Source organism: Macaca mulatta, chromosome 10, assembly GCF_049350105.2.
Source record: "Macaca mulatta isolate MMU2019108-1 chromosome 10, T2T-MMU8v2.0, whole genome shotgun sequence".
Taxonomy (NCBI): Eukaryota; Metazoa; Chordata; class Mammalia; order Primates; family Cercopithecidae; genus Macaca; species Macaca mulatta.
Genome location: NC_133415.1, coordinates 99,377,871 through 99,392,624, shown reverse-complemented (window position 1 = coordinate 99,392,624; position 14,754 = coordinate 99,377,871). Strand labels below are relative to the sequence as shown.

The 14,754-nt window shown below is 47.2% G+C and overlaps 1 protein-coding gene across 3 annotated transcripts in view; it reads left to right on the top strand.

The window, feature by feature from the left end:
• SLC13A3 (solute carrier family 13 member 3) overlaps positions 1-14,754 on the top strand; it is a 105,138-nt gene that overhangs the window by 83,155 nt on the left and 7,229 nt on the right. For all 3 annotated transcript variants that reach the window (XM_015148894.3, XM_015148893.3, XM_077951901.1), the window contains 3 exons: positions 636-733; positions 4,912-5,024; positions 13,927-14,088. In XM_015148894.3, the coding sequence (XP_015004380.2) occupies positions 636-733; positions 4,912-5,024; positions 13,927-14,088 (373 nt within the window). The remainder of the gene's footprint in view (positions 1-635; positions 734-4,911; positions 5,025-13,926; positions 14,089-14,754) is intronic.

Genomic DNA, 14,754 nt, shown 5'->3' with positions numbered 1-14,754 from the left:
TATGTCAGTTTAACAAAATGACTTGCTCAGGGTCTGGCCTTGAACAGGTTGTTTCTGCTCTTTGACCCTCTGATTCTCCACCTGAAATGGAAAGTGCCTGCCCCGAGGGCTTAATGTCTCCCCTAAAGGACACATTGTGGATGCTTGAAAGGTGACAGTCAGGTTTTGAGGGGCCATGAGGCTGGGTCAGTCTGGGTTCCACTGGTGTGAGTGGGCTGTATCTCAATGTGGTCAGCTGCCCATCCCAGGAGGGATTCAAGCACAAGGTGAACAAAGGCAGGGTTCTCACAGGAGTCCCGGTGAGGGTGATTTATGGGGGTTCCAAGGATTCCAATATTCTGCGGCCCTCAGATTCTCCCCTCTTTGGTCGAGTCCCTCTTCCTAGGGTCCTTGAGTTGGGAGGATAAGCATTTGCTTGGGCGCAAGCAGCATCTAAATGCCCCTGGGGAGCTGTGAATGAAGAGCTTTGCACCATGCTTAGTGCATTGCAGGACAGAATCCAGTGGCCCAGCCTCCAACAATGGCCCCTTCACAGCAGGCCTAATTCCCTTCCACAAATCCTCCGTTACAAATCTGCCAAACCTCGGCCCACTGAGATGCCCAGGGTCACATGCTTTGGGGTCTTCTCATTGTAGGTTTCTTTCTGATGCCGTCACCGGCGTGGCTATTGTCACCATCTTGTTCTTCTTCCCGTCCCAAAGGCCCTCTCTCAAGTGGTGGTTTGACTTCAAAGGTAAGGTGGTCAAGGCTGGGGTCTTGGTGGGCTCAGTGAGGACTGCGACGTGGAGTGTGGTCATCAAGGGCCTGGAACCCCCCACTGCACTAACCACGTGGTCCTTCCTGCTTCTCCTTTCACTGTCTGAACCGTTGCCTTGTCTGGGGACAGGGGTTAGCAACTACAGTCTTCAGACCAAATCCAGGCAGCTGTCTGTTTTTGAACAGACTGTGAGCTAAGCACAGTTTTCAGATTTTTAACTGGTTGAAAAAAAAATCAAAAGAAAAACATTTCAGGACATGTGAAAGTTACATGAAATCTAAATTTCAGTGTCCATGTATCAAATTTTGCTTTCCCCTAAGGAACCTGTGGAAATTTATTTTCTTTAATTATATTAGTACCTACACAATAGCCTCAATTTTGCCTCTTGGCCCACGAAGCAAAAAATGTTTAGTTTTCTTGCCCTTTGCAGAAAAATGACCCCTTGGCCCAAAGCAGGAGTTGCACGTTGGCTGCCCAAGGAGCCACGCATGGAAAACACAAGCTGGGTTTCAACTGTATAGGAAGTGTTGGGGACTGAGGAGAAACTGCCTGAAGGCATTCCGATTCCATTTTTTAAAAAATCGCTGAGTACCTCTAAACAAAATGCCATAGACTGTGGCCTTCAGATTGCCAGCTTGCGACTTCCTCTGGTGTCCAGCAGATGTCTGCCAGAAGGTGACGCCAACACCTGAGGCTGCCACCTGGGGCAGTTGGCTGAGCTCCTCCGGAGTCGGGAAATAGGGACCATAATCAAACTATTTTCTAATGTTGAGAAAAATAGAGTCACTCAGGATAGCCCTAGCCATGGAAGAGTCGGGGTTTGAGTGTGGGGAGTATAGTGTATGTGTCCTGTAGGAAGATGAGGATTTTACAGGCTCCATAAACAGTTCTTTCTTTCTTCTTCCTTTTTTTTAATGGGGTCTCACTCTGTCACCCAGGCTGGGGTGCAGTAGCGCCATCGCAGCTCAGTGCAGTCTCGAACTCTTGGGCTCCAGTGAACCTCCCACCTCAAACTCCCAAGAAGCTGGGATTACAGGTGTGAGCCACCTCGTTTGGCTAATTAAAAGAAAAAAAAAATTGTAGCAGCTGGGCATGGTAGCTCACACCTGTAATCCCAGCACTTTAGGAGACTGAGGCGGGTGGATTGCTTGAGTCCAAGAGTTTGAGACTAGCCTGGGCAACATGGAGAAACCCCATCTCTACAAATAATACAAAAAAAAAAAAAAGTAGCTGGGCATGGTGAGGCACGCCTGTAGTCCCAGCTACTTGGAAGGCTGAGGTGGGTGAATCGATTGAGCCTGGCAGGTCAAGGCTGCAGTGAGCTCTGATGACACCCACTGCACTCTAGCCTGGGTGACAGAGTGAAACCCTGTCTCAAAAAAAAATTTTTTTTTTTGTAGTAACGGGGGTCTCACTACATTACCCAGGCTGGCCTTGAACTCCTGGCCTCAAGTGACCCTCCCATCTCTGCCTCCTGAAATGTTGGGACAACAGGCATGAGCCACCATGTGTGACCCATAGACAGTTCCTGTAGCATAGCTGGACCTCAGGGAGGCTGGAACTGGGCCTAAGGAGGCTTAGCTGTGGGCCTGCGTACTCTGCAGTTGAACAGGATTCAGCTTTTCTCCATTTCTGTTTCTCTTCCAGTCAGTCTTCCAACTGGCTGTTCTCATCATTCCCTCTGTATATAATTTCTTAACCTTTTCCTAGTTTCTGCTGTTTGTTAGGTTTTGTACCTTTATAGTTTCTGCTTCATTTTAGTCTCTACTTTTGTTCCCTTATAGTGTCTGATCCCCGTGGCTTCTGCTAACTCCACTTCCTCATGTTTTCTATTCCCTGTGGCATCGCCTCTCACACTTTCTGCCCCTTCCTGGCTTCTTCCACCTGATGGCGGCCACTTCCTCATGGTGTCCAACTGCTCCCTTGAGCCTCTGCTTCCGCTGAGCCTCTGTGTCCTCACAGTATCTGTTTCCTCCTGGCTTCTGCTTCCTCACCCAACTTCAGCCCAATCATGCCCCCTGTGTGTCATGCGGCCTCTGTTCATTCTTTCACCTTCAGGTGTCACTTCTCTTCACCCAGTGGGTCTTTGTTTCCCATTGATGCATCTGTAAGATGTAAGAGTCGGGTTGGTTCAGCTTGTTGTTCTTTGGGCAGATTTCCTCCCACAAGGCTACTTCACAGCCTCATAGATCCCTGGCCAGCCTATGGATCAGCTGCCCTTGGTCAGGTTCCCAACCATGGTTCTGGCACCTGGGGGTGAACTCACAATGCCCAGGGCTTTCTCTCAGCTGGGGCCATGGGGAAGGCCCAATTGTTACAGGGCAGGGAGCCCCCAGACAGGGCTGGGCCACCTGCCATGTCTGGTTGCCTTGTCCAGTTCTGGGCTTAAGTGTATGTTGCATTTGGCCCAAGAATCCCCTCAAGGTATATGATACCTGCACCACATGTAGATACCATGGGCTGCATGCACCTGTGGGCTGCATGCACCTGTGGGCTGCATAAACCTGTGGGCTGCATACACCTGTGGGCTTCATACATCGGTGGGCTACATACACCTGTGGCCACATACACCTGTGGGCTGCATACACCTGTGAGCTACATACACCTGTGGGCTGCATACACCTGTGGGCTTCATATACCTGTGGCCACATACACCTGTGGGCTGCATACACCTGTGGGCTTCATACACCTGTGGCCACATACACCTGTGGGCTGCATGCACCCATGGACTGCATACACCTTTGGGTTTCATACACCTGTGGACTGCATACACCTGTGGGTGGCATGCACCTGTGGACTGCATACACCTGTGGGCTGCATACACCTGTGGACTGCATACACCTGTGGGCTGCATACACCTGTGGACTGCATACACCTGTGGGCAGCATGCACCTGTGGGCGGCATACACCTGTGGACTGCATGCTTGCTGGTAGAGGGATTTTATTAAGTAGCTTTTATTATCTTTATTTCCTGACTATAAAATCTTGTTTTAGGTAAACCACTGTGTAACATTTGGAAAAAGCTCAAAAGGAGAAGCAAAATGTCCATAACTGCTTGACCAGGAACTGGAAGATGGCAAACTGCCTTAAAGGAGTCAGACCCATCCTCCCTGCTTCCCTGGTCACAGTCTGCCAAGAAAAGTCCTATTTCAGGAGTGATTTACCCCGCACCAGGCATGGGTCTAAGTGTGTCATATACATTATTTGACAAATATTTACAGAGTAACCATCAGGTGTCAGGCACTGTTCTAGACCCTGGGGATGCAACTATCAGCTAACTGGAAATGCCTCATCTCCCTGCAGATCCATCATTGTCCTGGTTGGTGTTCACAGGAACCCCCCTGGTTCTGTAATGTGCCATGTGCTGGCTGAGGAAATGGGCTCAGAGAGGCAAAGTCACTTGTCAAGGGCACGCAGTGAGCCAAGACTGAGGAGGGTCTGTCTCCAAGCCTATGCCCCCAACCCAGGGATGTCACACTACTAGCCACGTGCCAGGTCCAACCCACCACCTGCTTTTGTAGATAGAGTTTTATTTACCACCAGGCCCACATGTTTAGGTATGGTCTCTGGCTGTTTTCATGCCACAATGACGGAGTAGTGACAACAGAGCCTGTCTGTGTGGCCTGCAAAGCCTCAATGATTCACTCGCTAACCCCTTGCAGAAAGTCTGTTGACTCCCCCGCCCACTGTCCTCACCACTGCAGCACTGCCACTTTCGAGGAAATAAAAATCATCCCATCATTTCAAGGCTCAAAAATACCCTTTGTTTCTATTTTTCTAAATGTCCTTCCTCTTTTTCTTCCCTCTCTGTGCATGTTCCAGTACAAAGAAAACCTTTTCTCTTATAAATGAGGGTAAAAATAGCTCTTGTGCCGAAGGGCTGTTGGGAGAGTTAAGTTATGTCCTGCATGTGGAGTTTTTTAAAACTCTCAAGCTGTGGGAATCATGAAAATTATTTTCACTGGGAATAGAGCAGCTCCCCTATCATGATGCCTGTGCACTCTCTCCCTAAAGCTCCAAGCCAGATGCTGGATCCACCACTTGGCTTCCTGGGGACCCCTGAGTGTCCCCAGTAAGATGGGGCTGCAGGGCTGGTGGCCTCTGCCTCAGGCTGAGCGGCCCTGAGTGTGTGCTGAATCCCTCTCTCTGCCCAGCTCCCAACACAGAGACAGAGCCCTTGCTGACCTGGAAGAAGGCCCAGGAGACAGTGCCCTGGAACATCATCCTTCTCCTGGGAGGGGGCTTCGCCATGGCCAAAGGCTGTGAGGTAAGACCCCCGGCCCCCTAACCAGCAGGAACAGCGGGAGGCAGGTGTGGGCGGGTCCCAGTGCTGGCTGCAGCACCAGGATCAGAGCAGGTGAGCTGCACGCGCCCTGGGGGCACAGCCAGTTTCCTCACCTGCCAAACTGAGATGATCATAGTTCATTCCTCACAGGTCCACACTCAGGACCAGGTGCTACAGAGAAAGAAAGGAATGAGTTACGACCTGGATCCTTAAGGAACTCATGATGGACAAAATATTAATATAATACTAATACTAATAATATTAAGACTCGAGGGCTCTGTGACTTAAGAGGGATAATACAATATTGTGCTCACCCAATGCCAGACACTGTTCAACATGCTTACGGAGGCGGAAGGATGGCTTGAGGCCAGGAGTCCAAAATCAGCCTGGGCAGTATAGTGAGACCCTCTCTCTTTTTTCTCTCTCTCTCTTTTTTTGGGATAGAGTTTCGCTCGGTCACCTAGGTTGGAGTGCAGTGGTGCCATCACAGCTCACTGCAGCCTCAACCTGCTGGGCTTAATCAATTCCCTCACTTCAGCCCCCCAAGTAGCTGGGACTACAGGGATGCCCCACCATGCCCAGCTAATTTCCTTTTGTATTTTTTTGTAGAGATGGGATTTAAAAAAAAAAATTAGCTGGGTGTGGTGATCCCAGTGGAGTCATGATGATAATACTACACTCCAGCCTGGGTGACAGAGCAAGACCTCATCTTCCCCCACCCCCCCTCAAAAAAAAAGAAAAAGTAAAAAACATGCTTTACACATTAACTCATTTAAACCTCCCAACAATGCTATAAGGTAGATACCATTATTATGCCCATTCTCTAGATAAGGAAGTTGAGACACAGGGAGATAAACTACCTTTTCCCTAATGTCACACAGCTACGGAGTCAGGATTAGAATCCAGGCAGTTTGGCTCTGGAGTCTATGCTCTTAACCACTCTCATATAAGTCCTAGATAGTAATATTAATTAGTTCATGGATGTTATTATTAATGTTATTCCAGAGGGCTTTGTGAGCTCAGAAGTCAGGGCTGGGACCAGGGTGGAGCAAATGAGGCACAGGGAGTGCAGAATTTCAGGGAGTGCTCACTCTCCAGGGTGTGCCAGTGCGGGTCAGCCAGCCCAGCTCCCAGGCAGTGCGACGTCGGCATCCGGCTTCTGTCTCCACAGATTATCTCACTGAATCGCCGCACCAGCCCTAAGAGCTGGGTAATGGTTTTATGTCTCTTTTACAGATATGAAAACTGAGACATGAAAAATTAAGCAACTCTCTTAAATTCTTACAATTGCACTCTGCTTGGGAGCTGGGGTTCAAATTCTCCCTGATTTCAGAGTCCAGACTCCAAATTGTTCACTCCAGAATTTTGCACATGCCAGCCATTGTTCGAAGTGCTTTGTGAATCAAATATGACCCAGTTGATCTTTATAAACACCACTGAATCAGATGCTATCACTGTCTCCATTTTAAAAATGAGGAATCGGAGGCAAAAGGAGGCTAAATAGCTCGCCTACATTTGCACAGCCAGGAGATGGTGGAGCCAGGATCTGAAACCAAAGCTCGCGTGGCTGAGCTCCGTCCCACCCCTGAACGCCTCGTAAACCGAGGCATTCGAAACCACAGCCAGTTAAGAGTCAGTCTGCGATTAAGGATAAGGGAAGCTGAAATTACTTCTTTTATTGCCTTCTCTTGTTAATTTCAATTTTCAGTTCCAAATGAAGTTACAATGTTGGATACCTGTTAATGGTGTACACTGGTCGGAAGCCCAGGCTTGGGAATCTCAGTATCTGGTCAATCTAGGCTCTACCACTCCGTGCTGGGACACTTTGGGCAGGTTTCTTAACCTCTCTGGGTTCCTATTTTTCTCGTCCATAGACTGAGGCTCAAAGCTGTTACTCTACAGGGTTGCTGGAAAATATTAAAGAATAACTGCCCGATACATACAGCTGATAAGAAGTGCTAAAAACTGCAGCACACCAGCTCATAAATCCTCATGCCATGGTTTCTACAGGTTGGGCATTCAGGAAGTAGACTCCAGGATGGAGATTCGCAAGCATGGGCATCATTAGGTTGTGCCCTTGGGGTCACTGTGGTAGGGAGAGGCAGAAAGCAGGAGAGGGCAGAGGGAGAAATGCAGCTGGAGGCAGACCCAACCCCACAGGACCACTGGAGCTGAGATGGCCCTCAGAAGTAGTCCAAGTAATCAGAGATAGCCAGGCCCTTGTATCCCAGCATCCATCTGTCTGGGGACACAAGCTGCCCCAGGTGCAGGTATGGCCTCAAGTGAGGCTGCTTTTGGGGTCTGAGACAGCTGAGTGCACTCCCTTAACGGGGGCAACAAGACCTCCACTGACGGGGATCTGGGTGGCACATTCAGCCTCTCTACACAGGTGCCCATTTGAAAATAAAATATGTTTTACTTTGTTTATTAAAAAAACACATAAATAACAGTACAGACTTCAAAAGGAACAAAGGAATAGATGAGCAAAAGCACTATTATTTGTCTCCATTTTAGGAATCCTGAGACCCAGAGAGGTTAAGTAACTGGTTCTTGGTAACACAGCTCATTAGTAGCAGGGCTAAGATTTGAACTCATGTCTATCTGACTTATGCTATTGCCTCCTGCTGGGGGTGTCTTAGGGAAGGTTTTCTGAAGGAAGTGACATGTTATCCAGATCTTGAAGAAGTGTGCTGTACGATGGAACCAGACCATCTGAATCACAGATTTCCCACTTCTTAGGTGTGTGATCTTTGTCAAGTTACTAAACCTCTCTGGGCCTCAGTTTCCTCATCTGCAAAATTGGAATCACAATGGCACCCACCTGGTAAAGTTGTCATGATTATTAAGTGAGTCAATATATGCAGAGAAATGAGAACACAGCCCAGCACAGTTGGTTATTATGGTTAGACACTGAGGAAAAGGAAAATCAAAATCAAGAATCAGGTGGAGGTTCATGGCTTGAGCAACTTGGTGGAAATGGTGCCATTTACCTCGGTGATCTGAGCCCAGCCTGGACTAGACGAAGGAGGCTGGATGAGATGACCCTGATCCAGAGGTTTCCCTAAGCTCCAGGAGTAGTGTGGGGAGCACTGGCTCTCAGTGGAGGCTGGGCTGCGGGATGCTGGGCATGCTAAGAGGCCACCCTGGCTCTGAGCCCAGCCCTGGGCAGCTGGCCGGAGTTTCTCTTCAACAGGGGCTTTGTGTAGTAGCTGTTCCTTTCCCCAGCCTCTGTCGTACCATCCCCTCCCCGGGCAGCCGCAGCCTGGCCCAGGAGCGACCAGAATGCTTATGGCACATCCTGGTTCCTGGCCCCTGCCCCATGCTCTCATCAGACCACAGCCTGGCAGCCTCCTGAGGATCGGAGGTCCCTGGATGCAATCCAGGGTGAGCCTGGGTGTGTTGACTCCCAGCGCTGGTTCTGAAGGGCAGGAAGCCTATCCTAGCGCTTACTCTGAGCCTCAGCAACTCGCTTAAGCCCACTTAGGGTCCTCACTGCAGTTTTCTCCTGCCGCAAAACCATATAGTCATGACTCTGCATAGACTTAAACTCAAGTCCAAGGTTTCCCTTGGCCAACACAGAAAGTTGTATGGGATAATGTAGGTCCCAACACTGGCACCTACCTCTCTTCCCTCCTAACACCTCTCCAGTCTCCTTGGCCCCTTCCTCAGCCACACCAGACTTGCATGCACCCCACAGCCTTTGCGTCTTCCCTTTCTCTGTTGAATTTTCGTCCTGAGAGCTCTGAGTCCTCACTCTTCAGGTCTCAGCCCCCCAGAAATGCCCTCCCAAGCCCCTACGTCTAGAATAGCCTCCCACCCCAGTCCCTCTTCCTCTCATGACCCTGCCTATTCCTGTATACCACATCCACCCCCGAAATGATCCTGTGGGCATGTTTATTGATTGTGTCTCTTACTGGAACGGAAGCTCCATGAGGCAGGCAGAGATCGTGTCTGTTTTATCCACCACTGTTCTAGTCACCTAGAAGACACTGGGTGCATAACGGTGCTTAACACATCGTTGTTGCTATGACCTACAAGATGGGCTGCTTTGAGAATTGCTAACATAATGTATGGAAAGTACCCAGAAGAGTGGTGATATACCCCAGGTGCTCAAACTAGGAGCCACGCTCATCTTCACTATTATGATTACTGTTATTATTGCATTAACTCATTGATGAAAGGTTGATCTTATTCTGTTGGCACAACAAACTTACAAATATATTGTGGTGATAGAGGTAAGGAGAAAATGTGTATTCTCCCCATTTCTCATTTTCTGCCAGAAATCTGTCATCTTTATTATTGATACAGTTTTGCTGTGTCCCCACCCAAATCTCATCCTGAATTGTGTAGTTCCCATAATCCCCACATGTCATGGGATCTGGTGGGAAGTAATTTGATCATGGGGGCAGTTACCCTCATGCTGTTCTTGTGACAATGAGTGAGTTCCCAAGAGATCTGATGATTTTTTTGTAAGGGGCTTTTCCCCCTTTTGCTTGGCACTTCTTGCTGCCACCATGTGAAGAAGGATGTGTTTGCTTCCACTTCCACCATGATTGTAAGTTTCCTGAGGCCTCCCCAGCTGAATTGTGAGTCAACTGAGCCTCTTTCCTTTATAAATTACCCACACTTGGGTATGTCTTTATTAGTAGAGCAAGAGTGGACTAATACAATTATTATTACCCTCATTTTATTGGACAGAGAAGCCTGATTACATGACTAAGATCCAGATTCTGAATCTTACTAGGGCACATCATATTATTTATTTGGGCAAATCACTGAGCTTTTTTGTGCTTCAGTTTCTTCAACCATAAAACGGAGATAATTGTACAGATGGTTCCTGACTTCACAATGATTCGACATATGATTTTTCAACTTTGCAGTGGTGAAAGAGTGGTATGCATTCAGTAGAAAAGGTACTTAGAATCTTGAATGTTGATCTTTTCCCAGGCTGTGATATGTGGTAGGATACTCTCTTGTCGATGCTGAACAATTATGAGGGTAAACAACAGATATTCTACAGTGTATAGTATTGCCAGATGATTTTGCCCCACTGTAGGCTGATGTCTGTGTTCTGAGCACATTGAAGGTAGGCTGGGCTAAGTTATGAATATTGAACTTATGCCATAACAAACCTCCTTATAAGATGCTCCTCTACTCTGTATCAAAGACACCAAGAAGAGAGGACCTGGTTGAAGTAAGAAAACAGGAGGAAGAGGGAAGCACCTCTGCCAACTCAGTCTCCCCACCTCCCATCTTTGCAAGGTGGCCTTGGGTACTTCTGGTCATCTTCAAGGCCAGTAAGGAACATAATTTGAAAACCACTGCACTGGGCAATTTCTGAGTTCCACCACTTCAGGCATCTTGTGACTTCATGCTACTAGTTATGGCAGGCACTAACCAAGCACCCAGCCACTTTCCTAGGCCCTTTATAGATTCGCTCCTTTTCTCCCAACAATAACCCTCTGGGACAGGCACTATCATTATCCCTGGTTTACAGATAAGGAAATTTTAGCACAGAGAGGTTAAGTGACTTGCCTAGGAAGTTATGTGACAGCTAGAAAGGATTAAGCTGGGAAGCAAACTCAGACTGACTCCAGAGCCCCATCTCTTCACCTTCTGGCCATGCCACCTCTGACCTTGGCTGTTGCTGGTCCCTGGAGTCCCTGGGAACACTGTGGGGCTGTGTGTTTCCAAGGAAACAAAGCTTCCAATTCCTAAGAATATGAGAAAGAGGCCAGGGCGTGGGGGCTCATGCCTATAATCCCAGCACTTTGGGAGGCCTAGGCAGGAGGATCGCTTAAGCCCAGAGGTTCAAAACCAGCCTGGGCAACATAATAAGACCCTGTCTCTATAAAAAAATCACTTAAAAAAATTTAGCCAAGCGTGGTAGTGTGTGCCTGTAGTCTCAACTACTCAGGACACTGAGGTGGAGGCTTGCTTGAGCCCAGGAGATAGAGGCTGCAGTGAGCTATGATTGTGTCACTGCACTCCAGCCTGGGTGACAATGTGAGGCTCTGTCTCAAAAAAATAAATAAAATAAAATGGGAACGGGCAGGTGAAGTCCCCTCAGAGTCCCCAGTGGAACCCGACGCAACAGGGGTTTTCCTCTCTTCGGAAGCTGCCAGACCTCCCTCCAGTGCTGGAGCTGCACCAAGGCCTTTGTGGCTGCGGGGACGCTGGCTGGAAGCCCGGTCACTCAGAGGCCTAGCTACGGGGCAGCTCCTGGCTTCTCACTTACCCGAGTCATTAATATTCCCTCTCTCTAGCCCCTCTCTGTTTAATTGAGCACAGAGCTGTCAGGTCAGACTCTTTGCCAGAGCTGTGGCCTATAGGAAAAACCAGAGGTCCCATTTTCTCCCTGCAGCGCTCTTTGCAGCTAGGGGAGGGGCTGTGGCCTCCATGCTGCCACTTACCGTATTCCCCAGGCTAGCAGACAAACTGCAGATGTACCAGAAACACCTTAGTCTTACGAGGACTCTTCTGGGGAAAAATATTTTTAAGCATTTATTATTCTTCCATTGAAGGTAACTTTTAAGTCAAATTGTAGGGGCAAGTGTACTCTTTTATTTATGTAAAAACTATATGCCGTATTCTATTTTATTTTATTTTATTTTTTGAGATGGAGTCTCGCTTACTCTGTCACCCAGAATGGAGTGCAGTGGCATGATCTCAGCTCACTGCAACCTCCGCTTCCCTGGTTTAAGCGATTATCCTGCCTCAGCCTCCCGGGTAGCTAGGATTACAGGCGTGCACCACCACGCCTGGCTAATTTTTGTATTTTTTTTAGTACAGATGGGGTTTCACCATGTTGGCCAGGCTGATCTCGCACTCCTGACCTCAAGCGACCTGCCCGCCTTGGCCTCTAAAAATTCTGGGTTACAGGCATGAGCCACCATGCCTGGCCCTGTATGTTGTCTTCTAGAATTGATTATGAAATTTTTAAGTTCTGAGGAAGCAGAAACTTTTCTATTAAAAGTAAAAGTATATATATAAAGTGTCTTTGGTATACTGGGTTGATAAAAGGGCTATGGTAGCAATACATTGGATTCTGAATGTTAACGAACTAACCCAGCTCTGCCCTAGATCAGCTCCAAAACCTCCAGCTTTGTTTTAGGTCTAAGTGAACGGTCGCTTTATTGTGATCTTACTGCATCACAGTTCCACCAGGGGGCAGCATTGAGCAGATTTTGACATCCTCTGCTTTGCCGCTTCGCTTTGTGGTTATAATGATGTGTTGGGTCAGTTATTTAAGGATGCATTTGATGGTGAGAGGACAGAGGTGTGGAAGAGTATTATAGATGTTATACACTGGTAAATAGGGTAACTTCTGGAGAAGTCAGCAGAGAGAGCACCCAAATAATTCTGCAGCACTGACAGGGGAGTGGAGTCTCAGTGAACTTCTCTACCCGTCTCTGCCCTGAAGGACTGGAGTCAGCACTGGGCATTGCTCTTAATTTAGAGGCAAGGTGACAGATTGGTGTGTCCAGAGGAAGATGCTGATTCGCAGGGAGCTTTGCAGAATCACATCATCTTATGGAGATAGATGGCTGTCTCAGGCACTACTTTTAAGGACCCTGGGCAAGTCACAAAAACTTTCGGGCTCAAGTTCCTCCTCAGTAAAACAGGGACCAATGATATTTACCTTTCAGGATTGTTGCGAGGAGTCAAGGAGCTAATGCCGGCAGGTGCCTGGTCCCCTGTAAAGCCTCAATAATGGTGATTCTTACGAGAATGAATAATAATGCAACGTTAATATTTGTATTATTATATTGTAATAATTATCCTTATTACTGTTCATATATGTGTATCATATATATGTTCATATATATTTCATATATGTATATATACATATATGTTCATATATATTTCATATATGTATATATACATATTGTTCATATATATTTCATATATGTATATATACATATATGTTCATATATATTTCATATATGTATATATACATATATGTTCATATATATTTCATATATGTATATATACATATATGTTCATATATATTTCATATATGTATATATACATATATGTTCATATATATGTGTATCATATATATATACACATATATATATATTGCTTTTGAGACAGAGTTCCTGTTGCCCAGGCTGGAGTGCAGTGGCATAATCTTGGCTCACTGAAACCTCTCCCTCCCAGGTTCAAGTGATTCTTGTGCCTTAGTCTCCCGAGTAGCTGGGATTACAGGTGCACATGTAATTTTTGTATTTTTAGTAGAGGTGGGGTTTCGCCATGTTGGTTGGACTGGTCTCAAACTCCTGGCCTCAAATGATCCGCCTACCTCAGCCTCTCAAAGTGCTGGGATTACAGGCGTATAAATACCATCATTATTGATAATTACATTGATTGTGTTGCACTTGATGTATATCTGATACCTGTTTTATATATAATATATGGTAAATCTTGTATATATATTTCATACACATTAATATATCATTTAATAATTACAAAAATAATGACTATTTTATATAAGTGACTATTACTATTTGGGTAATTAATAACCTTCATTGGAGGGATGAGAAGTTTTACTACTGAGGGTCTGGTTTGATTTCCCTCTCCCACTTAAACTGGCGCTTAGGGGCGCTAGAACCAAATGGATTATTGGAGACCCAGGGGTTTGGGTCCCTGGCCTGTGTGAGATAGAGTGGAGAGCAGTTCAAGAAGCAGAGAGGCTGCTGGCTCAGATGTGCGACCTTAGCTCGAATGTGTGATATCAGACACGTCACCTGCCCTCTCTGCACCTCAGTCTCCCCATCTGGGAAGGGGTACAGTTGTCATTGTTGTGATCTATCCTAACCCTCTCTGGGGGGCAGCATCTGGGGATGGGCTGGGGTATGAAGGAATACCTTTCCCTCCACAGGAATCAGGGCTGTCTGTATGGATTGGCGGGCAGCTGCACCCCCTGGAGAATGTGCCCCCCGCCCTGGCTGTGCTGCTCATCACTGTGGTCATCGCCTTCTTCACTGAGTTTGCCAGCAACACAGCCACCATCATCATCTTCCTGCCGGTCCTGGCAGAGCTGGTGAGGGTCCTTCTGGGGAAGAGGGGAGCACCCCTCCCCCAACACACATTCAGAAATCTTCCACCTGCCAAGGGAGCTTCACTGGGGTCTACAGTTGCCATTGCTGTCTTACAAAATACGTGAAAGCGTGTCAGAACCACAGTACAATTTTTTTTAATACTGGATGTTTTCCTTCAAAAAATGCATACATAGAGCAAGTATTTTCAAAGTGCTCCCAATTCTCTCTTTTGGGAAAATTAACCCATGGTGACATGGAGAGTTTTCTAGAACAGGTAAATTACCAAATTTGGATTAAGAAGAAGTATAAAATCTGAGTAAACAAATGGCCATAGGAGAAATTCTAATGGTAAGCAAAGCAGTAGCCTCCCTCTAAAGCACGGGTTTCAATACCGTTGATATTTGGGGCTTGATCGTTCTCTGTATGGGGCTGTCCCATGCACTACAGGGTATGCAGCGGCGTCCCTGGGCTCTGCTCACTAGAGACAAGTGGCACCTTCGTAAATCATGACAATCAAATGTCTCCTAGCATTCCCAAATATTCCCTGTCGGGGGAACAATTTCCTTCCCCCCACCCAACTGATAACTACTGGACTAAAAATCACCAGCCCCAGGTTGGGCTCTGCAGCTCATGCCTGTAATCCCAGCACTTTTGGAGGCTGAAGCAAG